This window comes from Schistocerca serialis, chromosome 2 (assembly GCF_023864345.2).
Source record: "Schistocerca serialis cubense isolate TAMUIC-IGC-003099 chromosome 2, iqSchSeri2.2, whole genome shotgun sequence".
Lineage (NCBI taxonomy): Eukaryota > Metazoa > Arthropoda > Insecta > Orthoptera > Acrididae > Schistocerca > Schistocerca serialis.
Genome location: NC_064639.1, coordinates 1,062,343,196 through 1,062,370,498, shown reverse-complemented (window position 1 = coordinate 1,062,370,498; position 27,303 = coordinate 1,062,343,196). Strand labels below are relative to the sequence as shown.

Here is a 27,303-nt window from a genome sequence, read left to right as displayed (position 1 = left end):
TTATAGTGTATGTACAATCTGAATGACTCCTCATTCCTGTGGCAGTCGAGGGTGACTACATTGCCTCACAATAACCCTCAGAGAACATCTGTCATTTGCTGGAGCATATTAGGTTTTATGTTTGTATGACACAAACCATAAATATTTTATATCCTATGAGGGGGGCGGGGGGAAATTCTATGAAATGGTTGCACTCTGAGCTTCACGTGATTCCAGGGTAAATTGATGAGTTCTATGGTACCGTTATTCCTCTAACTATAATGCAGTAAGTTCAATCATAGTATGAACCGAAGAAGCAGTTTTCAATAAAAAGAAACCTTTTATTGAGTGAAATAATCAGCTCTGTTGAGGAAGAAAAATAAAGCTGTTTATGATGTTATTGCCTACATAAGAAAAAACACATAATGGATAAGTAAAATAATCTCTTGTATTCCTTTATAAATATTGTTTGATGTGTTTGTAAGTAAATATTTTCACTACCAAGTAATTGTTTCTCTTTCCCAGTAATTTACCGAACAAAATTGGTAAACACTACTCACTGTAAGTTTTATTTGGTTATTAACAAATTTTATCGTTGGTCATGCCTCAATTTCGTTACTATACTCAGACTTTTTGTAGCGCCTGACTTTCTCCGTTCGACGCCGGGCTAAGAGAATTGACGTCGTGTTGATCTTCCGTATAGTGTGAACAATGCGCCATTTAACGGTGACGTTACGTGACGGTCCGTTCCGTTCGCGTTTAGTGTCAATCGGTCTTTTTTGTTTGTTTCTGAAGGCTGTGGCGATGGGTCGTATGTGGAAGTTTTTGTTGCTTGTGAAATTGCAAGCCGAATGCTCGATACAAAGATAACAGGTTCAAACTCCATCTGTTTGAACCAGTGTAACATCTTTGGCGGTTTGGTTTGTGACTGACTTGTGTCAAAGGAATAGTGAACGCAGGTGGTGGATGCAGTAGACTGTGGAGTGTGAACTGAAGGTTTAGACGTGAAATTAGGATCATCCCAGTGGATAACGCCCGTAGCAATGCTTCATGAACCGGGATATCAACAAAAGTTTATTATGTCTGGAGAAAAAGAGAGGTGAAGTTGTGATGAGTGAAGGTTCTCATTTGGTTGTTGTTGTTGTTGTTGTTGTTGTTGTCAGTCCTGAGACTGGTTTGATGCAGCTCTCCATGCAACTCTATCCTGTGCAAGCTTCTTCATCTCCCAGTACTTACTGTAACTTACATCCTTCTGAATCTGCTTAGTGTATTCATGTCTTGATCTCCCTCTACGATTTTTACCCCCCCACGGTGCTCTCCAATGCTAAATTTGTGGTCCCTTGATGCCTCAGAACATGTCCTACCAACCGGTCCCTTCTTCTTGTCAAGTTGTGCCACAAGCTCATCTTCTCCCCAATTCTATTAAATACCTCCTCATTCGTTATGTGATCTACCCATCTAATCTTCAGCATTCTTCTGTAGCACCATGTTTCGAAAGCTTCTAGTCTCATCTTGTCCAAACTATTTATCGTCCATGTTTCACTTCCATACATGGCTACACTCCATACATGGCTACACTCCATACAAGGCTACACTCCATACAAATACTTTCAGAAACGACTTCCTGACACTTAAATCTATACTCGATGTTAACAAATTTGGTGGACTGGCAGAAAAACGCTGGGACGATTGTTTCAATCAATTCACCAACTACTTGTTTTACAGGTTTAAGGAACTTTTACGAACACGACTGATTGAAAGTGGATGGCGAGACCAGATCCTGATGCATTGTAGACAGATAGTTAAGGAACGTGGTGTGCAGAATATTACAGCTGAACAGTTAATTACTGAAGTGACTCCCAAGGGCAGAGGTAAGGTTCAAGTAGTATACATGGAGAAGCTTATTTGTGTTTGAATCTGAAAAACATATTAAATTTTAGCGAAACAAATAATTTATTATACACGATTGATCATAAAAGTTGCATCTTGTTAAATCGTTTGCAGAGATTCTCGACATCCGAAATTAGTGTGTGATTTTTTTATGCAAAAATTAAATGTAAAAAAATGTCGTTCTTGGTCCGATCTTCCGAAATTTGTTTTTAATGGTTTGTTTGTCTTTTATGTTTAACAAAGTCAAAGATTAGCCTAGAGCATTTTTTGGCCCAAAAGTCAGTTGTATTGGGTAAGTTTATAGTATCTGATGTTTAAAGATTATGACGTTTGTACTGTATCAGCCTGGTTTTGTACTACTACTGTGAATTAATATTGTCGCCTGAGATGTTAGTTCCATAGATCTTATGTCTGCCACTCACCGAGAAAATCTGAAATTTATGAGGTTTTGTGTATTAAGACTTGGTGAAAGTTCTGTAATCATTACAGTGTATGAATTACCTTTGACTTCAGAAGGGGGACAGAAACTTAAGATCAATTCCACCTACTGATGCTGGATGTCTGCTTCCTGTATTGGTGGGATGGCAGTGATAATGAGGTCTATGGCCAGTAATTCTCTGTTGTTGGATAGCTTCTGCCATCCACAGAGTTGATATGCCTAGACAAGCTAAACCATTCCTGAGAACTTAAATTTTGCTGTGACTGCTAATTCCTTGATATGTTTTGAAGTTTATGGTGTACAAAATGACTGCTGTAAAATTTTCGTAACAAAGGTGACACACTTAGTGCCAGGTACAGAGATATATTCTACACTGAAAACATTCAAGTCATGCAAGATACTCTTTGCTGTATGTAGGCCTACCGCACTCTTTAAAGTATAAAAGAGAATTGAGTATTCACATTAGTTACTTCCAGAAATAATATAGCTCACAGTAGTAGTCAGGTAAGCCTTCCCATGGCGGATAAAACTATGGTAACTATGGTGCTGAGCATCAGCTCCCAGAAAACTGTTAAAGCCCGCAGTTAACAGATAATTACAAGGCATATGGCTAGTTGTATGAATAAATGGTTTTTTTCCTACTTGTTATGGCAGTAGGTTAATAAGTTCTAAAGTAAGGCCATAGAAAAGATCCATTGTGTAGAAGTGATTTTTGTTATGTGTGGTAAGTGTAAACTTAATCATCACATAAACTAATACATACAGAATATTAATCAGAGGCTCCCATTTTTTATCCTGGGTATACTGCGTTGGTGATCAGAAATTCTGCTTCCATCCAGTGCCCCAGATTGTCATCTTTCAAGCTTGCATCAATGATATTTGTGATTTCCAAGTGTCTGGATTAGATCAGTGTTTATTGTTGTTCTATCTGTGGTATTTTGACAACTTCTCTAAGTGCCTTCATAAGGCGTCGAGTGCTGGTTTCATTGCTTGCTGTTTGGACTACAACCTTTCTGTGAAAGAAACATGCTGTGTGCAGCCCTAGTTATTGTCTTCGTGTTCCCGTTAAGCAAAAAAAGTCTCTCCAGCATTTAAGACTAATTGAAGCACTTTCCAAATTGTAAAAAGTTATAAATATGAAACAAGTCAAGTAGGGAATGTGTCGTTAAACATAATTACATGTGGGCTAAGTGTGTTTCCATGATAATCAATTGATTGTTATTTCCCTTAATGTTTTTTCCCTATCTTAAAAATTGAATTAAATTTACAGTGTATAGAATAATAATTTTCTATACATTGTTTCTTTCTACTACTATTGCTCTTACAATTTAGTTAGTTACATATACTTTAATCTGATTTAAGTTTTCCTACAGTGTCTCTTTCTGCTCTTGACAGGTCTCCCTTTACTGTGTCAGAAAAAGCCACAGGTTTTTGTCTTTTCGGTTGAGCTTAATAACTACTGCTATTACTAATGTTAAAACATTGTTTGTTGTTGCTGCTACAATAACAGACAATAAAACTATTAAAATTATAAAAAGTTTATATTACTACTGCCACTACCTAGACTTTCCTTCAGCTGCTGCTATTAGTTAAATAGTGCAGTGCTTCATGCAGCTTCCCTGTCGTCGTGCAGCTTCACGATTTCACTTTTTGCAAACATACAAAACTCACTACTATTGTAATATACTTAGTGTACCGCCATAGAACTTTAGCAGCATGGGAAACAGCCCAGAACCATTACCTAGCAACAGCCACAGTCTGTCCATGGGACAAGGTCCTTGCCAATACAGCAAGTCAGCAGAAGCCTCTGCTTACATTCCACCATACTCTTACGCCAACGGCTTGGGAGTGGGTCAGCCTTCAGTATGCATGTGCAGTTTGACCTACTGTCGTGTAACACCTGGACCCTGTCATCAGCCTCTATTCCAGATGTTTCGAAGCAGTAAAGAAACTCAGTTCTTCTGGAAACTCGGCCCTAGCCAGCAGTATTTCAACCTCCCTGTCCAGCTCATGCTAGTGGGCACTGCTTGGCCATACTATGATGTCCATGCTGTGCCGGGTTGCCGTTCTTATGGCACAGCTGTGTTCGCTGCCTCTGGGCTGTGAAGCAGTGGCTGCTGGGGTTCCACACCATCTACATCCTATGATGGGGGGATATAGTCACTCTACCTCTGTATGTTAATTTTTTAAATGTGGCTTGTAAGAAATAATATAGGCAAAAGAGAGAGTACAATTGTCATGATTATGGGAGCAGTCAAAATTGGCGAAGCCTGTATTGTCAGCCCATATTTAACACAATGAGGCATGGCCTTGAAAAGATACATAAAACTTTTGCATTGGTATTGATCTTGTAATAAAATGATGCTTTCAAAAGGGGAATATGACTTTGTGAAAGTTCGAGCCATGATAGTACAATATACATTTAAAGCTATGACTGGTGGCCGATCAGTTGCATCAACATACTAAGACAACCGACATAGCACAATTGCTCTGAGTAATTTGCTGAAATGGCATTTAAAAATCAGATTAGGAAAAAGACTGTATCAAATAATAAGATTGAATTAATTACTTACAAGATTATAACTTAAGTCTAGCATTACATAATGAAATGACACAACTGTTACAATCCATTTGATCAGGAAAAATGCTACCAATAAAAAGAAATCGATACTGAGTTGCTAACATTTGGTCTTTTAACAAGAAATGAATGAAATTCAATCTGGGAACACATACAAAACACAATGTCTTTGGAACTGGGAAGCTGTGTGTGTGTGTGTGTGTGTGTGTGGGGGGGGGGGGGAATGATTTTAAAATGTTTTATTACAAGGAGTTTATTAATCAACAGCTTCACAGTGTAATTATAAAAGAAAATATCAGACCTTAGCCACCATCTCTCATCTTGTTCTGAAGAAGTAATCAGACGGCATGAAAGAGTAGAGATCCTGCTGCGAATATACAGGTTCATTAAAAAATATGTTTACAAACTGATATGGTGCATAGAGCATTCAGCAAGGAGCAATAATCACACAGCAACGAGAGGTGGCAAAGGCCATCCGGGGCTACTAAATGGCATTGCAGTTATTCAGTCACATGCTACAAGTGGACACCCTCTACAGGAGGTGTTTGATGTTTTGTCCAGATTCATAGAGATATGAGCAGACATCGACACTGCATTGAACAGTGCACTCTCTCAAAGATACCTGGTGTACCTCGAAGACATCCTGCTGCCACAACAATCCTTCTCACTAAGGTCCTTCAGCAGTGTAACAGGTGCTTCATACGTAAGGCCCTTCAGATATCCCCAAAGGAAAAAATCGATTGGATGATTGCGATTGCCATGTGGCTGTCCCACTGCAACCAATCCAGTGGCTGGGAAAGGTTGCCTGTGGATATGTCCTCACTTGGCTGCTCGAATGTGTGGGGGCCCTGTCATGTGCCGAGATCGAATGCAGTGATGAATAGGCATTGGAACGTCATTCAGCATGTCCAGCAGAACCTCTTTCAGGAATAAGAAATATGTGCGACAATCAGGTTGGTCGCGGAGAATGTATAGGCCAATTAAACAATCTCCAATGGTGCCAGCCCACACTTTAAGGGTAAATTTGCATTGTGAGGCATGTGGGTTCACACCACCCACATATGCAGGTTGTGAACATTCATCACACCCTCAAGTGAGAATCCAGCCTCATCGGTGAAGAGAGTACTTGTTGTGAAGCTTTGGTCGCCAGCAGATTCCTCCAGAAATATGGTGCAAATCCCATGCTCTTGTTGTAGTCCTCCAGTTGCAAAGGCTGGGTCCATTGGAAGTGAAGTGGATGCAGTCCTTCATTGTGTACAGTGCACCAAGCAGAGGGTTGTGGTATCTCAGTGGTGTGGGATACACCTCATTTACTTGTAGATGGTATATGCTCCACCTTTTCGAGAACGCTTTCTTCCACCACACCTGTCAATGCTGTTCAGCATCCTACTTGTGCTAATGAAACAAGCCGGTTTCACACAGTTGGCGATACAGGATGGCAAATGTGTGGTATGGCACATTTCTATCAGGATGTTTTGCAGGATACAATCCTACAACTTCTCGTCTGTTGCAGTTGGACACGCTTTAAATCAAATGCATGTCAGCCATTTCACGGTACATGTAGCTAGCCTTGTTACTCCCAATGCTTTCATTGAACGGCAACAGTTTCCGTGTACTCTGCCTGTGTTTGTACAGCAATGTCCTCTCGTGACCAAAGGGCCCACTTGTGGCGGTTGTGACCCCTGATTCCTGTGTGATTACTGAGCGTTGTTGTACGTCTGATGTGCCATGTCAGTTTGTAAACTTGTTTTTTAATCACCGTGTAGATATTTAAACCAGCGAACAACTGGTGCTTGATCCATGCCGAACACTAGATACCTTAGCCAATCTGGGGCAATACTGTTACTTTACCACCATAGACGTACAAAGTGGGTACCACTTAGAAATAACGTCAGAGCATGGTCCTAAAACATTATTCCATTTGGTCATTACCAGTATCGTTAGATACCATTCAGTGTGAGAAATACACTGGTGACTTTCCTGCTGCAATTGATAGATTGGGTGCTACTGCATCAGAAACCGAAACTGTTCATGGCCTATCTGGACAATATCATTTACATCTACATACATACTCCGCAATCCACCATACCGTGCATGGCGGAGGGTACCTCGTACCACAACTAGCATCTTCTCTCCCTGTTCCACTCCCAAACAGAATGAGGGAAAAATGACTGCCTATATGCGTCTGTACTAGCCCTAATCTCTCTTATCTTATCCTTGTGGTCTTTCCGCGAATTATAAGTTGGCGGCAGTAAAATTGTACTGCAGTCAGCCTCAACTGCTGGTTCTCTAAATTTCCTCAGTAGCGATTCACAGAAAGAACGCCTCCTTTCCTCCAGAGACTCCCACCTGAGTTCCTGAAGCATTTCTGTAACACTCGCGTGATGATCAAACCTACCAGTAACAAATCTAGCAGCCCACCTCTGAATTGCTTCTATGTCCTCCATCAATCCGACCTGATAGGGATCCCAAACGCTTGAGCAGTACTCAAGAATAGGTCGTATTAGTGTTTTATAAGTGGTCTCCTTTACGGATGAACCACATCTTCCCAAAATTCTACAAATGAACCGAAGAAGACTATTCACCTTCCCCACAACTGCCATTACATGCTTGTCCCACTTCATATTGCTCTGCAATGTTACGCCCAGATATTTAATCGACGTGACTGTGTCAAGCGCTACACTACTAATGGAGTATTCAAACATTACGGGATTCTTTTTCCTATTCATCTGCATTAATTTACATTTATCTGTATTTAGAGTTAGCTGCCATTCTTTACACCAATCACAAATCCTGTGCAAGTCATCTTGTATCCTCCTACAGTCACTCAACGACGACCCCGTCCCATACACCACAGCATCATCAGCAAACAGCCGCACATTACTATCCACCCTATCCAAAAGACCATTTATGTAGATAGAAAACAACAGCAGACCTACCACACTTCCCTGGGGCACTCCAGATAATACCCTCACCTCCGATGAACACTCACCATTGAGGACAAGGTACTGGGTTCTATTACTTAAGAAGTCTTAGAGCCACTCACATATTTGGGAACCAATCCCATATGCTCGTACCGTAGTTAGGAGTCTGCAGTGGGGCACCGAGTCAAACGCTTTCCGGAAGTCAAGGAATATGGCATCCGTCTGATACCTTTCATCCATGGTTCACAAGATATCATGTGAAAAAAGGGCGAGTTGCATTTCGCGGGAGTGATGCCTTCTAAAACCGTGCTGATGCGTGGACAGCAACTTCTCTGTCTCAAGGAAATTCATTATATTCGAACTGAGAATATGTTCAAGAATCCTGCAACAAACCGCTGTTAAGGATATTGGTCTGTAATTTTGAGGATATATCCTTCTTATATACAGGCGTCACCTGTGCTTTTTCCAGGCGCTCAGAACTTTACGTTGGACAAGAGATTCGCGATAAATGCAAGCTAAGTAAGGAGCCAATGCAGTAGAGTAATGTCTGTAAAACCGAACTGGAATCCCATCAGGACATGGCGATTTATTTATCTTCAACCCATTCAGCTGCTTCACAACCCCAGGGATGTCTATCACTATGTCCTCCATACAGGAATCTGTATGAGACTCAAACGGCGGTATGTTTGTACGATCCTCCTGCGTGAAAGCTTTCTGAAATGATAAATTTAAAATTTCAGCTTTTGTTTTGCTGTCTTCCGTTGCCAAGCCAGACTGATCAGTGAGTGACTGGATGGAAGCCTTCGAACCGCTTACCAATTTTACGTAAGACCAGAATTTCCTTGGGTTTTCAGCAAGATCCTTTGCTAAGGTGTGACGGTGGTAGTGGTTGTATGCTTTCATCGCTCTTTTTACAGCAGCACGAATCTCTACTCATTTCTCAAAGGACATTCAGAAGTGCTAGGTTTGTCTGAGAGTTCTTTAAGTGGTTATTGGGACACAGTTGACACTCATTTCCATATTACAGGATATACACTATTTAGGGCATATTATCAGCCAAGACAATGTATGAACTGACCCACAGCTGTACAAGCCTTAAAGGATTTCCCAAAGGTAAAGGAATTAGTCATATTGTGGGATTGTCGATTTTTGTTGAAGGTACATCCCAAAAATTGGAGGTAGCTAGAACACTTACACCTCTTTTTTTTTTTTTTTTTTTTTTTTTTTTTTTTAAAGAGGGGAGTAAAGTTTCACTGGACTCCAGATTGAGAAACAGCATTTGAGCAATTGAAAGAATTATTGGCCACCAGCCCAGTTGTGCTTTCCCCGACTATAAAAATAGTTTGTATTGTCGTGTGACTCAAACAAGTGTACTCTAGGCTGTGTTTTGAGTCAAGAGATATACAGAAAAGAACACTCAGTAGCTTACACTTCTTAACAGCTTAGAAAGATGGAGAAAATTCAGTGCTCATGCTAATTTTGAGTATCACTTATTTCCATAGTTATCTGTATGGATGACGTTTTAAGGTTGTAGTGGATCATGCTGCATTGAAATAGTTTCTTGGACAGAAAGATCGAACCAGTTGTTTGACTCGCTGGCTGGACTTTATGGCTAAGTGGATTTGATTTTGAGGTTACGCATTGTCCAGGAAAATCTGAAAATGAATTGTGTTGCAAAGTGCGCACCATAAAATGTAGTGGAGTAAATGTGGAAGAATGACACAGAGCCTAGGCTGTTGATTCAGTTCGTCAGCAGTTCATAAGACAAGCACGATTTAACTCTGACAGTGGACTGCTCTTTAACCAAACATGATATGGCCAATGCATAGTTGTACTGGTATGGTCCCCTCTGGCTGTTCGGCAAACTCAGGATGCCATTGGAAGGAATGCGATTTCATATAAAGAGACAATATGGCAGCAACAACAGCCGAGCTAAACTCATTTCCAAAAGAGGTAGTTTTGGCATTCTTCCAACAATGGTGGCACTACTGGGAGAAGTATGTGGAACCTCAAGGAAATAATTTTCAGAGTGATAAAGGTGTCCAACGCTACAGGTAAACTTTTTTTTTGCCAAAGGTCAGATGCTTTTTTAACAGACATCATACAAAGGCCCTAGGACAGCAGGAAGGAACCCAAATCCCACAACAGAAAAATGAAATAGCCTAAGTATCATGTCGGGCAGTGAGTAATATTATCTAACCCTTGTATGGTGGAAGGAAAAACTAAAACGTTTTGTGTTATCAAGGGCCTTACCAGTGTAGTAATGGTCTGTTATTCAACTATACTGGTCCAGTGAGTTACAGATATTTGGTTTAACTGATTTATTTCACACAGGTGGGAAAGTACGACTTAATAAGAACTGCATAGGCTTCCGCGGCCAGAGTCAATCGACATAAAAGTTTTCTGGGTTTGGTACCACATCATAAAGTAAAAACTACTGCTGCTATAGAAAAGCCAACGTTTCGGCCATGATTGCAGCGGCCTTCTTCTGGGTCTAATGGTGCGTTCTAGCTATGCAGTGTCCTTTATATTTTGTTGTTAGTGTTCACTGCGCATGCCATTATGTCATAATTTTAAAAAGGTAGTTAGTTTATTGGTCACTTAAGGAAGAAGGAGAGGGAACTTTATTTTAATAGGTTATTGCGGTGGAGGGAGAACGTGACCTCTGTTGTCCATTGGCTCTTGTTTTACGTGCCATGATTGGTGGCCATAGTCGAATGAGAAGTTTGCTGTTGTTTACCAACTGCTGGATGTCGGCCGCGCGGCGGCAGTTACTCGCCGGTAGTGCTCGTGCCTCGTGTTGACAGTGTGGTCTGTTGGGCTCTGATTGCTGGCAGCCAAGATGGGGCAAGCCTGACTCCATTCTCCCTGTTCATGTTGTTAGGGTGTTTGAGTATTTCGATGGCCTCTCTGATTTTGCATTTCATTGTAATTGGCTGCTTGGCCAACACACAGGCTTTGCTGCATTTTATTTCTTTTCCGCAGTCATGGGGATGTTCTGCCACTGCGGATTTATTGTGTTGCCCTAGACGAATGTAACGCTAGTGCTCCCGAATGCGCATTGCTATTGGCCTACCAGTCTCGCCGATGTATGCCTCTCCACATTCGCATTCCACCTTGTAAATGCCTGCAGTGTGTAATGCATCTACCTTGTCCTTGGTGGAGCCTAGCACGTCCTGGATCCTACGACCACTATGGAAGACCGGCTGCACTCCAACTGGCTAAGGTGTTTGCCTATTCGGTCAGTGAACCTCTCTTCTCATCCCATCAGCAACGCAGCTGCAGAAGCGCTAGCTAAAGGACTAAACTTTGCCGTCACATCTGAGCGGATTCCCATGGAAGAAATTATCGAATCCATGGAAACAGCACTCCGGCACACATCTGCAATAGAAGCTGAGAAAATTAGACAGGAAACCGTTCGAGTCCTACTACGTGCCACACCACAGAAACGCAACCTTAACAGAGAGGAAAGAGCAGCTATCAGGGAACTGAAGAACGATGACGAAATTGTGATATTAACAGCAGACAAAGGCAATGCTACTGTCATCTTGGACACCTTGCAGTATGCAGACAAGATGAAAGAATTATTAAATGATCCCATCTACAAAGAACTAAGGGCGGACCCTACGGCGAAGATAATTCGAAAGACGCAGGCCGCGATTAAGGACTCGAGAATTGACGCTGACACAGCCAAGGATCTTATTCCCAGAGTACCAGTCTCTCCTAGAATTTACGGTGTTCCAAAGATACATAAGGAAAGTTGCCCTTTGAGGCCAATAGTGAATGGGATCAATTCGCCTACTTACAACTTGGCAAAGTACCTAGCCTGCAAACTAAGACGTCTAGTTGGCAAGACGGACTCTTATGTGAAGAACTCTGCACACTTTATAGAACGCCTAAAGGGAGAAACAATTTTACCTACGGACATCATGGTCAGCTTTGACGTGAAATCACTGTTTACGAACATGCCAGTAGATGAAACCATCCACATCCTTCAGGAGCATGTCCCGCCAGACATATGCGACCTGGTTGAGCTGTGCCTGACTTCAACGTACTTCAAATGGCAAGGAAAATACTATAAGCAGACGGGCGGCGTAGCAATGGGGTCTCCCCTATCTCCGCTGGCAGCAGACATATTCATGGAAGCCTTTGAAGCAACTGCCCTCAGTTCAGCTCCTTTACGACCACGTTGCTGGTTTAGATACGTGGTCGACACGTTCGCTATATGGCCTCATGGTGAAACGGAGCTACACAAGTTCCACGAATATCTGAACAGTGTGCATGGGAAGATACAGTTCACGCTGGAAGTAGAAAAGAATGGTACTATCCCGTTTCTAGACGTCGAAGTGTACAGGAGAACGGAGGGCACACTGGGGCACAGAGTATATCGTAAGCCTGCACGCCCAATCCTACCACCACCCAGTGCAGAAGAACTGTCATCCGCCCTTTGGCAATCCGTGCTCAGCGCCTAAGTGATGCTCAAAACATCACACCTGAGCTCAAAAGGTTACGCACAACGTTTTTAGCCAATGGCTACAGCCGTAAGTCGATAAACACAGCCTTGTCCACCAACACAAGCAAGAAAGATAAGCAGGAAATAGACAAACTGCAGCCAACAGTACGCTTACCGTATGTGAGAAACGTCACTGACCGAATAAGCAAACACCTTCGCCACGTTGGAGTGCAGCCGGTCTTCCATAGTGGTCGTAGGATCCAAGACGTGCTAGGCTCCACCAAGGACAAGGTAGATGCATTACACACTGCAGGCATTTACAAGGTGGAATGCGAATGTGGAGAGGCATACATCGGCGAGACTGGTAGGCCAATAGCAACGCGCGTTCGGGAGCACGAGCGTTACGTTCGTCTAGGGCAACACAATAAATCCGCAGTGGCAGAATATCACCATGACTGCGGAAAAGAAATAAAATTCAGCGAAGCCTGTGTGTTGGCCAAGCAGCCAATTATGATGAAACGCAAAATCAGAGAGGCCATCGAAATACTCAAACACCCTAACAACATGAACAGGGACGATGGAGTCAGGCTTGCCCCATCTTGGCTGCCAGCAATCAGAGCCCAACAGACCGCACTGTCAACACGAGGCACGAGCACTACCGGCGAGTAACTGCCGCCGCGCGGCCGACGTCCAGCAGTTGGTAAACAACAGCAAACTTCTCGTTCGACTATGGCCACCAATCATGGCACGTAACACAAGAGCCAATGGACAACAGAGGTCACGTTCTCCCTCCACCGCAATAACCTATTAAAATAAAGTTCCCTCGCCTTCTTCCTTAAGTGACCAGTAAACTAACTACCTTTTTAAAATTATGACATAATGGCATGTGCAGTGAACACTAACAACAAAATATAAAAAACACTGCATAGCTAGAACGCACCGTTAGACCCAGAAGAAGGCCACTGCAATCGTGGCCGAAACGTTGGCTTTTCTATAGCAGCAGTAGTTTTTACATTATGGCGCGGTACCAGACCCAGAAAACTTTTATGTTGACTTAATAAGAACTGTCAAACATAAAGGTAAATAGAAAACATAAGACAGTTTGTCTACATTCCAATGAACAATAAAATACATTTTGAGTCTTAATCCAAAGTCTGTGCTTCCACAGCTGGTGCTGGTGCTAGTATCTCCAGTGAATGTCAAACTAAAACTTCTGATCCAAAGCACAGAACTGCACGCGGCAAGAAGTCATCCATTTCAGAGTGATCTGAGGCACTGCCTGAATTACCGCCTGCCCCTTTTGAAAGGGAAGGGAAGTGGTTGGATGAAATAATAAAAAGAAAGGTAAATCCAGGCATTCGAAGCAGGAAATTCCTACAGTTGTTGCATCACAATCATGTGCCTCCAGGGGGCTTTCAACTCTTTCATGAGTACATGCTTGGCTTCCACGGGGCCCCAGCCTTTGCAGCATTACTTCCTTTCCATACTGCATACTTCCACTTCCCTTTTCTCCCTCTGCCTCTCAATTAGTCACTGTTGAATCTCCCCCACACGGTAACATCAATGTGATGGTTGAGCAGGTGATTACAACAATCTTTTCTGTGGCAGAAAACACGATCGTTTACTCTTTAGGGTGCCCCCGGTGAAAGGCAGTCCCTTGGTCGCCGGAAGTCGCTGAAGCAATTAAGGAGCATCAGCAAACTCTACTGTGGCATAAGCAGCACCCTTCCCTGGTGCACCTCATAGCTTTTAAATGGCTCCTTGCCTGTGTTCACCAACTTACCAAACGACAGAAGCAGGAGTGTTGGGAGAGATATGTCTCGACCATTGTGTGCCATATGTCACCTTCTCAAGTCTGGGCAAGATGAAACATATTTTTGGGTACCAGACCCCAACAGGTGTTACCGGTGTTAACGTAAATGGCTTGTTATCTACTGATGCAAACGCGATTGCCGAGCACTATGCTCGAGCATCTGCGTTGGAGAATCACCCCCCCCCCCCCCCCCCCCCCACGCCCCCCCAACCTTTCGCACTCTCAAATGGTGGCTGGAAGGGAAAGTTTACTACATGACACAGTGAATCCTATAACGTCCCATTTACAGAGTGGGAGCTCCTCAGTGCCCTTGCGAGTTGCCCCAAGACGGCTCCTGGCCCAGATCGGATCCACAGTCAAATGATTAAACATAGCTCATCTGACTACAAGCGACATTGCCTCATCATCTTTAACCGCATCTGGTGCGATGGTGTCTTTCCATTGCAATGGCGGGAGAGCACCATCATTCTGTTGCTCTAAACCGGTAAAATCATGATTGATGTGGATAGCTATTGGCCCGTCAGCCTCACCAACGTTCTTTGTAAGCTGCTGGAATTTATGGTGTGTTGCCAGTTAGATTGGGTCATAGTCTCGTGGAAGTGCTGCCAGCATCTCAATACTCTCCACTGCCAGCACCTCAATACTCTCCACTGCCAGCACCTCAATACTCTCCACTGCCAGCACCTCAATACTCTCCACTGCCTGAGCAACACCAACTTGGGTGCAGATAGCTCTATGCTGCTGGAGCTCTACAGAACTCTAGTTCAATCTCACCCTGACTATGAGTGTGGTTTATGGTTTGGCAGCGCCCTCAACTAGCGTTTCCTAGACAAAGTGCATCACTGTGGCGTTCGCCTAGCGACAGGAGCTTTTAGGATGAGTCCAGTGACCAGCGTCCTTTTGAAGGCTGGAGTCCCTCCATTGCAGGTTAGGCATGCACAACTGCTGGCATGTTACGTTGCACATGTTCGTAGTTCTCCTGCACATCCGCATCAGTCTCCTTTTCTCACCCACAGCTGTTCATCTCCTGCATCGGTGGCCAAGGTCAGGGCTTCCAGTTGCAGTTCATGTCCGATCCCTTCTTTCAGAGCTGGAGTCTTTGCCTTTACCACCTATAGTTGTGGTCGATTCACGTAAATCTCCATAGTGTACACCTAAGCCGCAGCTTTGCTTGGACCTTCCACATGGCCCTAAGGACTCAGTTAACTCCAAAGCTCTCCATTGCCACTTCCTGTCGATTCTTGACATGTACCGAGGCCATGAAGTGGCTTACACCAACAGCTCGATGGCTGATGATGGTGTTGGCTTCGCATGTGTCCATGGAGGACATATTGAACAGCATTCCTTGCCCGATGGCTGCAGTGTTTTCACGGCCGAGCTGGTGGCTATATCTTGTGCTCTTGGGCTTTTGTGTTCATGCCGTGGGGAGTCGTTTCTTCTGTGTACTGACTCCTTGAGCAGTCTACAAGCTATCGACCAGTGCTACCCTCGCCATCCGTTGGTAGTGACCATCCAGGAGTCCATCTATGCCCTGGAATGGTCCAGTCGTTCAATGGTGTTTGTCTGGACCCCAGGTCATGTCAGAATCCCAGGCAATGAGCTGGCCAAACAGGCTACGTGGAAACCGCTTATGGAGATCAGCTTCTCTGCAACTGACCTGCGTTTAGTACTACGTTGCAAGGTTTTGTGGATTTGGGAGACGAAATGGCACAACCTCAGCATTCACAACAAACTGCATGCCATTGAGGCGATTACGAATGTGTGGCAGCCCTCCATGCGAGCCTCTTGCAGGGACTCAGGTTCTCTGGCGGCTCCGCATTAGCCATGCTTGCATGACACGTGGCTACCTCCTGCGCCATGATGACCCACCTCAGTGTTGGTGCGGCGCCCGGCTGACAGTGGCCCATATCTTGGTGAGCTGTCCTTCTTTGGCTGCCCTGCGACGGACTCGTTGCCATTAATTTTAGCGGACACCACCCCTTCGGCTAATTTAGTTTTACATTTTATATGTGACAGTGGGTTTTATCATTCTATATAAGTTTTAGTGCATGTCCTTTGTGTTCTGCACTATAATGCTTTTAGGGTGGGTGTTATAATGTGTTGCAGAGTGGCTGGCTTTTCCTTTTTATTCTTGTGGTTGGCCAGCCACGGTCATCTGCTCTCTTGTTTTTACTCCTTCTACCTGTTTCTTGATTCTCTCTGTGGTTTTCTTTTACTGTTTTGTCCAAAGTAGTGTTGGTTGACCTGTCATTTTTCTGGTTCTTCCTTTCTCCTATTATCCTGTTGTTGTGCTGTATGTCTCCTTTCTTTTCTTGTTTCCCTTGTGTAATTATTTCACCAGGAACAAAGGACTGATAACCTTGCAGTTTGATTCCCCCCCCCCCCCCCCCCCCCCCCCCGTCTCCCCTCTTTTAAATCGACCAACCAACCTCTCAATTAGTATGTGCTTCATTGTGACTGGGGATTATTGGACAGGTAGCTGTTGCTGGTGCTGGGTAGCACTCATGGGGAGAGCCCCCGTTCAGAGTGGGTGGCACTGTGGTGGATCAGCCACAAATGAAGCGGATTAAGTTATCTCCTGCTGATCTCTGTGAAAGAACAATCCACTTTCAGTGCAGAGATACAACCGATTAATGTTCTTTTCCCTGGCTGCACCATGGGAGGAATGTAGGGCTAAGTGGCAGCCAGAGCAGTACTCCATGCAGTATTTGTTTCGTACATGGACTGTTGGTGATGCCTTGTTGGCCACAAAGCACTTCTTCTTTGTGGAGAGCTTAGAGGAAGTGGCAGCCATCTCTAAAATGAAAAGTGAATCAGTCACGGACACTGCTCGCTTGTAACGAGCAGGGTGACATGCTGGTTACTGTCACTCCTCATAAGTCTAAATTTAGTTCAGGGCATCATTTTCCACAGAGACCTGCTCTTACATTCTGACGAGCTACATGCTAGCTTTGAACGATGAGGTGTACACTTTGGCCGTTGTGTACGTAGGGAGCCAAAAGACAAAAGGGTTGCTACCGGTGCCTTCATCTTGGCCTTTGAGGGTGATTCATTGCCTGTAAAGGTCAAGGTGATGGTACTAATGCAATGTGAAACCATATGTCCCGCATTCCATACAGTGCTTAAAGTGCTCGAAATTTGGTCACATGTCTTCTCATTGCAATGCTAGCCCCATTTGTAGAGATTATAGACAAGCACTGCATGAAATCACTCCCTGTGCATCTCCCCATCTGTGTCAACTGTTAAGTGCCATTGTCTCTGCTCACCAGATTGTGCTGTTTTCCAGAGGAAAAAGAAAGTATAAGAATAAAAACCTCTGGACAAACTTGGGTATCAAGAGGCCAAGAAGTAGTTCGAGCAATTGCGCCCAGAATGTCAAATAATGCTGTATGCTACAGCTATGGTGATGTCATCCCATTTTGGTGGCTGTACTCCTGCCTGTTGAACATCCTGCAGTGGACCCTCAGGGCCACTCATCCATGCCTGCCACTGTGATGGTTGGGGCTCCCCACATCTACTTACGGATCAGTGGCTTCTCACCCATCAGGGACATTGGTCTCCACCTCCCTGCAGGAGACAAATGATCTTCCTCTGGCTTCTCTCACCAGGAAGGAGTGGTCGCAATCATCCCCCTTATCTGAAACTGATCTAGAGAAGCCCTCGCAATTACAGAAATCCTCTAAGGAGAAGAAAGATAAGAAAAAAATCCTCAGAGGAGGACATTCCAGTGGGGCCCGATGCCACCAGATCCCGCCTGTTCCACTCCTGTGGGTGAGGTGGGTGTTCCTTCAGCCCCTGAGGTCCTGGTTCGCACCACACAATAGAACCTGGAACCTATGTATATTGCGCCGTAACATCTCAACCAGTGGCAGATGACCTTAAGGCATAACCTGCCCTCTTGGTCTCTTCATGGCCTCACTGTACAACAGCATTATTCTCCAGTGGAATTGTAGCTCGCTGAGCTATGACAACTCTCAAGCACGTCACCTGCCTTCTACATTGCCCTTCAGGAGACTTGGTTTTCAGCAATACAGATCCCAACCCTTTGTGAATACCAGGGATATTGTAAGAATTGTGCTGCCTGTGATAGCGTGCCGGGCAGAGTGTGCACATATTCTAAACACCCTATATAATGAAATTCTGCCTTTTAATACACCATTTGAGGCTGTGGCTGTTCAAGCAAGGGCTTTTCAGGATATTACCATCTGCAGTGTTTGCCTCCCTCCACAGTGGCGAAGTGCTCAGAACATACAGTTTGCATTGGTTTCTCAGCTCTCCCCATCTGTCCTCATCTTGGGTGATTTCAATGACTGTAACCCTTTGTGGGGTGGGACCCTGATCACTGCTGTGGTAAAGACGTAAAAAATTTACTGGCTCAACTTGAAGTTTGCCTCTTGAATACTGGTGCCCCCACACACTTCAGTGTGGCGGACAGAACATTCTTGGACATTCACCTTTCCACTTGCAGCCCTGATCTTCTCCGTCCATCCACTGACGAATCCATGATGACCTGTGCGGTGGTGACCATTTCCCAATCTTCCTGTCCCTTCCTCAACATGACTCCCGTGGACACCTACCCAGATGCACTTTCAGCGGTGCTGACTGGGATGCTTTTGCCTCTGCTGTTGGCCTTGCCTCCCTGCCACATGAGTATATTAGTGGAGCAGTCCAGAATACAACCACAACCATTCTTTCAGCAGCTGATTTAGTGATCCCATGTTCCTCGCGCCCATGCAAACAGATGACAGTACCATGGTGGTCCTCAGAAACCGCAGGGGCCATTCAAGATTGTGGGTGGGCTCTCCAGTGCTGTAAGTGGCACCCATCGATGGAGCACCTCGTGGCTCTGTGGCCTGGTCCACCACCTGATAAAAAGACAGAAGCAAGAATGCTGGGAATTGTAAGTTTCAACCATCAGCCCACGTACCTCTCCTTAACAGGTTTGGGTTAAGATCAGATGTCTCGGTGGACACCAGACACCTGCAGGTGTACCTGGTATTACCTATGGTACCGTCTGCACTGACCCAGATGCCCTTGTCGAACATTTTGCTCTGCGTTATGCTCAAGCCTCAGTGTCTGAGAATTAACAAGCTCCCTTTTGTGTCTAAAACGCTGGTTAATGTGAAAGCAATTCTTTTACTACATGCCACCAAGAACCATATACCGCTCCATTCAGTGAGAGGGAATTCGTTATTTTCTTCACCACTGCTGTGATACAGCACCAGGGCAAGCTCGCATCTACCTACCGGTGGATTGTCAGCATCATATCTTGCCATCTTTAAGTGCATCTGGAGCGAGGGAGAGTTCCCATCTGTGGTGAGACACCATCACTGTCCCCGTAACAAAGCATCATTGTACCTGTATTGAAACTGAGATGGACAGTTATCACCAAAATAGTCTCGCGTACGTTCTCTGCAAGTTGCTGGAACACACAGTGAGCTGGTGGTTGTGCTGGCTCCTTGAGCCTTGGGGTCTTCTATCTCCATCTGTGGGTGGTTTTCGCTGAGGCTGTTCCACTAGTGATAATGTGGTTTACGTAGCTTCTGCCATTTAGAACAGCTTTTGCCCAATGTCAACACCTTATAGCTGTCTTCTTGGACGTGTAAAAGGCTTATTCGCCTGACGTCCAGAAGTTCTCTGCTCATCTCACCAGAAGCTGTTACTTTCTATTAATTATTAATTGGTGTAGTGGAATTGTTTTTAGTGTAATTTGTATTGTTTGTATTTGTGTTGTTTCTTTGTAGTGTAATTTGTATCGTTTAATCTGCCATAATGTGTGACAAATGTGGATTTTGTTCTAGATTAATGAGCACGGGAGTGAAATGTCAGGATTATGGGTTGGTGTTTCAGTGGGCTGATTGTAGTGGGGAAGCTGTTATAGTGCCAGATGAGGCTCGCCAATGGAGTTTTAGGTTATGTAGCCGTGACAAGAAAATTGTGGAACAGGGGAAAAAAGATTTGTGCCCTTCAGGCTGAACTAGAAATGGTGTAGTTCGAATTAGACAGGTTACAGGGGGAAAGAGACAATGGGAGCTGGGAATAGGTAACAAGTCATAGTGAGAAGGAGAAAACTCCAGAAATCGCTTTTCAGATTCCAGTGAGCAGTCAGTTTCATTTGTTACCTGAAGTAGAAGGGCCTCGAACAGTTTTTGAGCAAAGTAGGGTGCAGTGGACTCGTAGTAACAATTGTAATGCTAGGTCGGGAGTAAAATCAAACAGAAAGAAGAGTCCTGCTGTTAGGTAGCAGTCATGGGAGAGGTGTAGGCCAGTTGCTACAGGATAGGCTAGGAGTTGAGTACCAGGTCACAAGCATTGTGAAACCTAGTGCTAAGCTTAGTGAGGTTACAGAAAACCTAGGTGCCTTGTGGAAAGATTTTGATGGTAAGGACAATGTTCTTACAGTAGGAGCAGCAGGAAACAGCCTGGCTAGCAATTCGGACTATAATATTAGGTGTGACCTGGATGTAATTGGAGTAGCAATATCTCACACTCGTGTGGGGTTTGTGGATGTTTTTCAGTGCCCTGACCAGTCCTGGGTTAATAGGTTAATATGGCTGTCAGCCATGTTAACAGAGAGTGTGTGTGTGTGGGGGGGGGGGGGGGGTACTGTTGGCAGAAACTAAATCTCATATCTGTGCTGTGCCTGTTGATGCAATTGGGAGTTGGGGTTACATTAGTCATGGCTTGCACCTGAATAGTAGGGGAAAGGATAGATTAGTTGATCTTCTTGCAGAAAGTGTAAGGAAGCCACATGCACACAAGACAAAATACCTGCGATTACTGGAGTCAGAAGGAAACATTTTTTAGGTTAGTCAGGTTACAGAGAGAGAGAGAGAGAGAGAGAGAGAGAGAGAGAGAGAGAGAGTAATGAAAGAGCTTAAAACAGAACAGCGCCATAATGTATGTACCGGTATCCAAAGAAATAAAATTTCTGTTCTTCATCAGAACATTAGAAGATTGAAAAATAAGATAGATGAGCTTCTTGTATGCCTAGAAAATGGGGTAAATTCTCAATGTATAGATGTTTTGTGTCTCTCTGAACACCATGTAACCACAGGGATGGACAAGTTAAGTTTAAGGGATAACAGATTAGCATCTTATTCATGTAGTGTCAACATGGAAAAAGAAAGAGTTGCCACTTATAGCCGGCCGCTGTGGCCGAGCAGTTCTAGGCGCTTCAGTCCGGAACCGCGCTGCTGCTGTCGCAGGTTTGAATCCTGCGTAGGGCATGGATGTGTGTGATGTCCTTAGGTTAGTTAGGTTTAAGTAGTTCTAAGTCCAAGGGACTGATGACCTCATATGTTAAGTCCCATATTACTCAGAGCCATTTGAACTAATTTTTTTTTTTTTTTTTTTTTTTTTTTTTTTTTTTTTTTTTTTTTTTTTTTTTTTTTTTTTGCCACTTACATAAAACTGGACACACAGTAAAAATATTGAAACAATTAGTTTTTGTGTAGATCAGATCCTTGAAGCATGTGCTCGAGTTGCTTCTGCAGTATATTTCTATAGTAATTGTAACAATTTACAAATCCCCTCAAGGGAACTTTCAGCTATTCATGAAAAATCTAGAGCCGTTATTGAGCTACCTGTCAGACAAAAAGCAGCAGTTACTGGTTTGTGGCGATTTTCATGTAGATTTCTTAAAATATATGATAAGGAGAAATGAGCTAGAATTTTTGTTTGGTTGTTTCAATCTAGTATCTGTTGTAAATTTTCCAGCCATGTGCAGCAGGGTAGTAGGTCACTTATCAATAACTTTTTCATAGACACTGCTCAGACAGAAACAATTAATGTGTACCCAGTTGTTAATGGGCTATCTGATCATGATGCACAGTTAATGGAAATAACACATATAGCACCTTGCAGGCTTCAGGCGGGTTCATAAAAGGCAGGGAGGCTCATTGATGCAAACAAGGTACAGAGTTTTAAGAGCAACCTGGAAGAGGTAGAATGGGATGAAGTATACACAGAAAATGATGCTGATGCCAAATTCAATTTATTCCATCATAAATTTGACTCAATATTTGACAGTTGCTTTCCTGAAATGTTGTCCAAAAAAAGCCATTACAAAATCAAGTAAGCCATGTATTACTAAGGGAACTAAGATATCACGTAAGAGGAAGAGGGGAAATATATGGACAGGCCAGAATAAGTCAGGATCTGACGTTACTTGCTTACTACAAAAGATACTGTAATATTTTAACCAAAGTCATTAAGAAGTCAAGAAGCTTATGTGTTCTGACAGAAATTAAAAATGTGGATAATAAGATTAAAACTGTATGGAATTTTTGCGAATGGGAGATGGGGCAGCTTGACAGTGCACAGCAATAAAGCTAAATGATGATGTGAGTGATAATTCACAAGTTGCAAGTATTTTTAGCAAAATGTAGCAGCTAAAATAGGGTTAAAGGGTTCAGTTGAAGAAGCAAAAAATGTTAAAAACGTCATTCCCTGGGACTTTAGGCCTTTAGAAATAGCACCAACATCCCCCACTGAAATTAAGGGAACTATAAATGTACTGAAAAACAAGAGCTCATGTGGTGTTCATGGAGTCTCTAAGAGAATTGTGAAATGTTGTTCTAATTTAGTAAGTGGAGTCCTTGGTGATATGTGTAATGCTTTTCTGGCACAGAGAATTTCTCCAGACAGATTGAAATATGCAATTGTCAGATCTCTTCATAAGAAACGGGACAAGAGCGACTTAAATAATTATAGACCAATCTCATTGCTAACTTCATTTTCTAAAATATTCGAAAAAGTTATGTATTCAAGAGTAGTCTCACATTTAAGTCAAAATAATTTACTCAGCATGTCAAGTTCGGATTCCAGAAGGGTTACTCGACTGAGAGTGCTACCTACACATTTACCCATCAAATAGTACCAGCCCTAAATAACAAATTATCACCAGTTGCTATTTCTTGAGATCTTTCCAAGGCATTTGACTGTGTGGATCATGTCACACTCTTAGAAAAACTCAGGTTGTATGGAACTGAAGGCAATACACACAGCTGGTTGGAATCATACTTAACGAACAGAAAGCAAAAAGTTGTGCTAAATAACACACATGATATTGGGAGGATAGTAAATTCTAGTGAATGGGGAGTTGTCACAAAGCAAGTCCCACAGGGTTCAATTTTGGGTCCTCTGCTTTTCCTTATTTGTGTGAATGATCTCTCACTTAATGTTCAGCAAGCAGAACTAGTACTTTTTGCAGATGATATGAGTGTTATAATAAATCCCATTCCAGAAAAAGCAGCTGAAGATATTGTTAAGGATGTCTTTCAAAGAATTAAGTGGTTCTCAGAAAATCGACTCTCCCTTAATTTTTAAAAAACTCACTATATCCAGTTCTGTACACCAAATAGTCATACTTACAATTGATGTAGCATATGAACAGGGCTCAGTTAACGGGGTAGATTTCTCCAAATTTTTGGGTGTTCACATTGATGACAACTTGAACTGGAAGAAGCATATAAGCTTCTCAAACAATCAAGTTCAGCTTCTTTCACTCTTCGTATAATCACTAGTCTTGGTAATAAACAGATCAGCCTCCTAATGTACTTTGCATATTTCAACTCAATAATGTCTTATGCAATAGTTTTCTGGGGTAACTCACCACTTAGACATAAGGTATTGATTGTCCAAAACAGAGCAGTGAGAATAATTAGCGGTGTTCACCCAAGGACATCAGGTAGGCACCTTTTCAAGGAGTTAGGTATTTTAACCGCACCATCAGAGTACATACATTCACTAATGAAATTCGTTACAAATAATCCATCTCAGTTCGCGAAGATCAGTGATGTTCATATGTACAACACTAGTGGGACAAATGACCTTTCCTATCTGTTATTGAAGCTGTCAGTTGCTCAAAAAGGGGTACATTATTCAGCAACAAAAATCTTCGATCATTTGCCCAACAACATAAAGTGTCTGGCAGGTAGCAGATCAAGTTTTAAATCTAGCTGAAAATCATTTCCTTTGGACAACTCCTTCTATTCCATGGACAAGTTTCTGTTTCAGAAGTGGTAAAAAAAAAAAAGTACCTCTAAATGTAGTTGCACGTGTAGAACTAAAAATTTCAGTAATATTAATATAAGCACTATTTGTTTGTGTGTGTGTGTGTGTGTGTGTGTGTGTGTGTGTGTGTGTATATCTTGTATGTGACTTGTTCCACATCATATCGATAAAATAATTGTGAAAATGATCTACAGAACATGACATAATTAAACTAACTAACTAAACTAACACCTCATGGCAACATCACATCCTTGCTACCATACGTGAGTGGGGTCTCTGGGGTCTGCTCCCAGTTTTCATCCAGAACTTCCTGTCACATGATATGTTCTGGGTTCAAGTTGGTCCTTCCCACAGTCCCCCCCCCCCCCCCCCCCTCACACACACACACACACACACACACACACACACACACACACACACACACACACACACACACACAGAGACAGAGACAGAGAGAGAGAGAGAGAGAATGGGGTCCCACAGAGCTTTTCTAGTAGCCTTCAGTGGTCTAGCAGCAGATGTGGGAGTCCTCAGTATCACCCTCCTTGTATGCTGAAGATTTTTGCCTGCACTGTTACTCTTGTAGTGAGGGTGTTGCTGAACATCGACTGCAAGGCGCTGTACAAAAGGCACCGGCATGGCCGCTCACGTGTGGCTTTTAATTTTCCGCCACTGAGACTGTGTCAGGCGCTTCTGTCGATGTCATACCGTTCACTCACAACCAAACCTTTACCTCATCTACCAACTACTGAAAGTGGTGGAGATTTATCGCTTTTTGGGACTTGTCTTTGATTCTCACTTGGCATGGTTTCACATCTTCACCAGCTTAAGGATAGGTACTTATAAATGGTGGAAAAATCAAATTTTTTTATGTCTTTATTAAATTCTATAGTCGTTCCTGATTACATTGATATATACATTATAGGGTTTCAAATGGAAAATGACCTATATACCAAATTTTAAAGTCAGTCATGTATACGGCCATGCCCCCTTTATTTCTGTTACAGAAAGCCATATTATTTCAAAAAGAATGTGAACTTACTGTTTCCTGTGATTATATCGTATATGTTGGTAACACTGCAGGTTCCTAGTGTCTGTAAATGATTATCTTTGCTAATATTTACTCTTGTTTTGCTGAAGCAGTTCGTTCATGTGTTACTGAATGTTTGTTACCCAAGTGCTGCATATATTTGTGGAAGTACATATCCTTTAGTGTGCAATAAATCCGAACTATGCCACACATCAAGAAATTCGATAAAAGTGAATTCCGTGGTAACCAGTTCACAAACAAAGCAAGCCACACTGTTTAAAGTAACCTATGTATCAGTTCTTCAGGGAAGAAACTCCCACATGGCACGCCTCCTGGTGATTCAAATTTTTGTGTTAACAATGACACTGTTTGTAGTGGATTTGTTGTTGTTGATGTGGGCATCTTATCTTCTTTGATAAAGGAAGTGGCGAAATGAAAATGGTGTGATGGTGTAGGCTGTCTGGAAATAACAACAAAGTAGCAGGAAGGGCTTAGCGTCAAAATTAGTTGTTCTGTGTAGATCCTGCAATAAATCTACCTTGAAAATGACTTCGAACATTGTACAAATTCATATGATGTGAATTTGAAGTTAGTAAATGCAATGCGTGCAATAGGAAAAGGAAAAAAGGCTTCTTAAATGTTTTGTGGTTTGATGGACCTTTCTCCTCCTCCTCAAAGTAGGTTCAACAAGTACATACAAATACTTTTAGATGCCTTGACGGTTGTGTCTAAAGCATCTATGAAACATGCAGTAGAAGAAACTGTGAACATTAGTGGAACCAGGGGCATTGGTGTTGCACTTGATGGGACACGGCAATGTCGTGAACATCGTTCCTTGGATGGTGTTGTAAGTGCTACTTCTCTGGAGAATGGAAAAGTTGTTGATGTTGAGTGCTTATCTAAGTTCTGCCACACCTGTCATGGAAACACTGAAGAACATATTGAACATCAGCGTTCTAAGAATTATAATGGTTACAGTGGAGGTATGGAGTGTGATGGAGCTCTAAAAATATTTCAGAGTTCAGTGCCTGTTTGTAACGTTAGATATACGAAGTACCTAGTCGATAGGGACTCTAAAGCTTTCAATAAAATTAATGAGTTCAATGTTTATGGTGATGCGTTGGTAACGAAACTGCAGTGTTGTGGACGTGGGCAAAAGAGGATGGGTGCTAGAGTGAGGAAGCTAAGAAGAGAAATTAAAGTTTCTATCTGATGGAAAATCTCTGTCTGGCCGAGTCAGATTGGCAGAAACTGAAATAGATCTTCTTCAATTATTATGGACTGGCCATTAGACGAACTGCACCTCTGAATAATGTCACAGCAATGAGAAAAGCTGTTTGGGCCACCTACGTTCATACGTTGTCCACAGATGACCACCCTGTTCAGACTTTGCCCTAAAGGAGCAGATTCTTGGTGTGGTTACCAAAAAGCGAAATAAAGTGGTCAAATATACGATCATAAGCATTCTCCTCCTGAGCCTGTTAGGAATTAAATAAAACCAATTTTTAGAGACCTGAGTGACCCTGTTTTGCTTAGTGTCTCCATGGGGGCACTTGGAACACAAATGAAAGTTTCAACAGTCTACCAGACAGGAAGCCATCTTTCACATTACATTTATTTAACCATTGCTTATGGGAAAGATTACCCAAGAATGTTTTTGTAGGACTAAATACATTAAAAGTTTGTGGGGTTCAATGATGGACTGATAGGAAGGTTGGAAGTCCTGAGAAATTTAGGCATAAAATGTGGCTCTAATGTGGAAGATCAATTGTTTGCATGTGACAGACAAAGGGTGCATGAAGCTGAAAGATTCACTCTTCAAGTTACCAAAGAAGCATGAAGTGCTAAAAGGAATGCCAAGAGGAAGCTTGAAGATGAAGAATTGCTGCATGATGAAGACTATGCTTCAGGAATGTTCTGAGGCACAGTTTAATTGGACTCACATCTTCATTCGCAATTTCCCACAAGTTGTATTTTTCAGAATCCAGGTACAAATATTTCCTAAAGTTTATAAAGCATTGCTCTAATTTTTTTCTGTAACTTGCAATAGTCCTTACTTATGTAGTAGACATAAGCTTTATTGCGGAATCAACTAAATTATAGAAAAAATAACATTTTTATTAGGAAAAATTACAAACATTAAAATGTAATATATTTTTTATCCTTGTAATATACATAAT

General features: G+C 42.7%; 1 protein-coding gene across 1 annotated transcript in view; it reads left to right on the top strand.

The window, feature by feature from the left end:
* Nucleotides 1-806: 806 nt before the first annotated feature.
* The window catches only part of LOC126458515 (transcription and mRNA export factor ENY2-like), a 48,682-nt gene continuing 22,185 nt past the window's right edge, over nt 807-27,303 (top strand). Inside the window, exons 1-2 of the mRNA XM_050095613.1 lie at nt 807-1,078; nt 1,705-1,850. Coding sequence (XP_049951570.1) covers nt 1,023-1,078; nt 1,705-1,850 — 202 coding nt within the window. The 5' untranslated portion in view covers nt 807-1,022. The remainder of the gene's footprint in view (nt 1,079-1,704; nt 1,851-27,303) is intronic.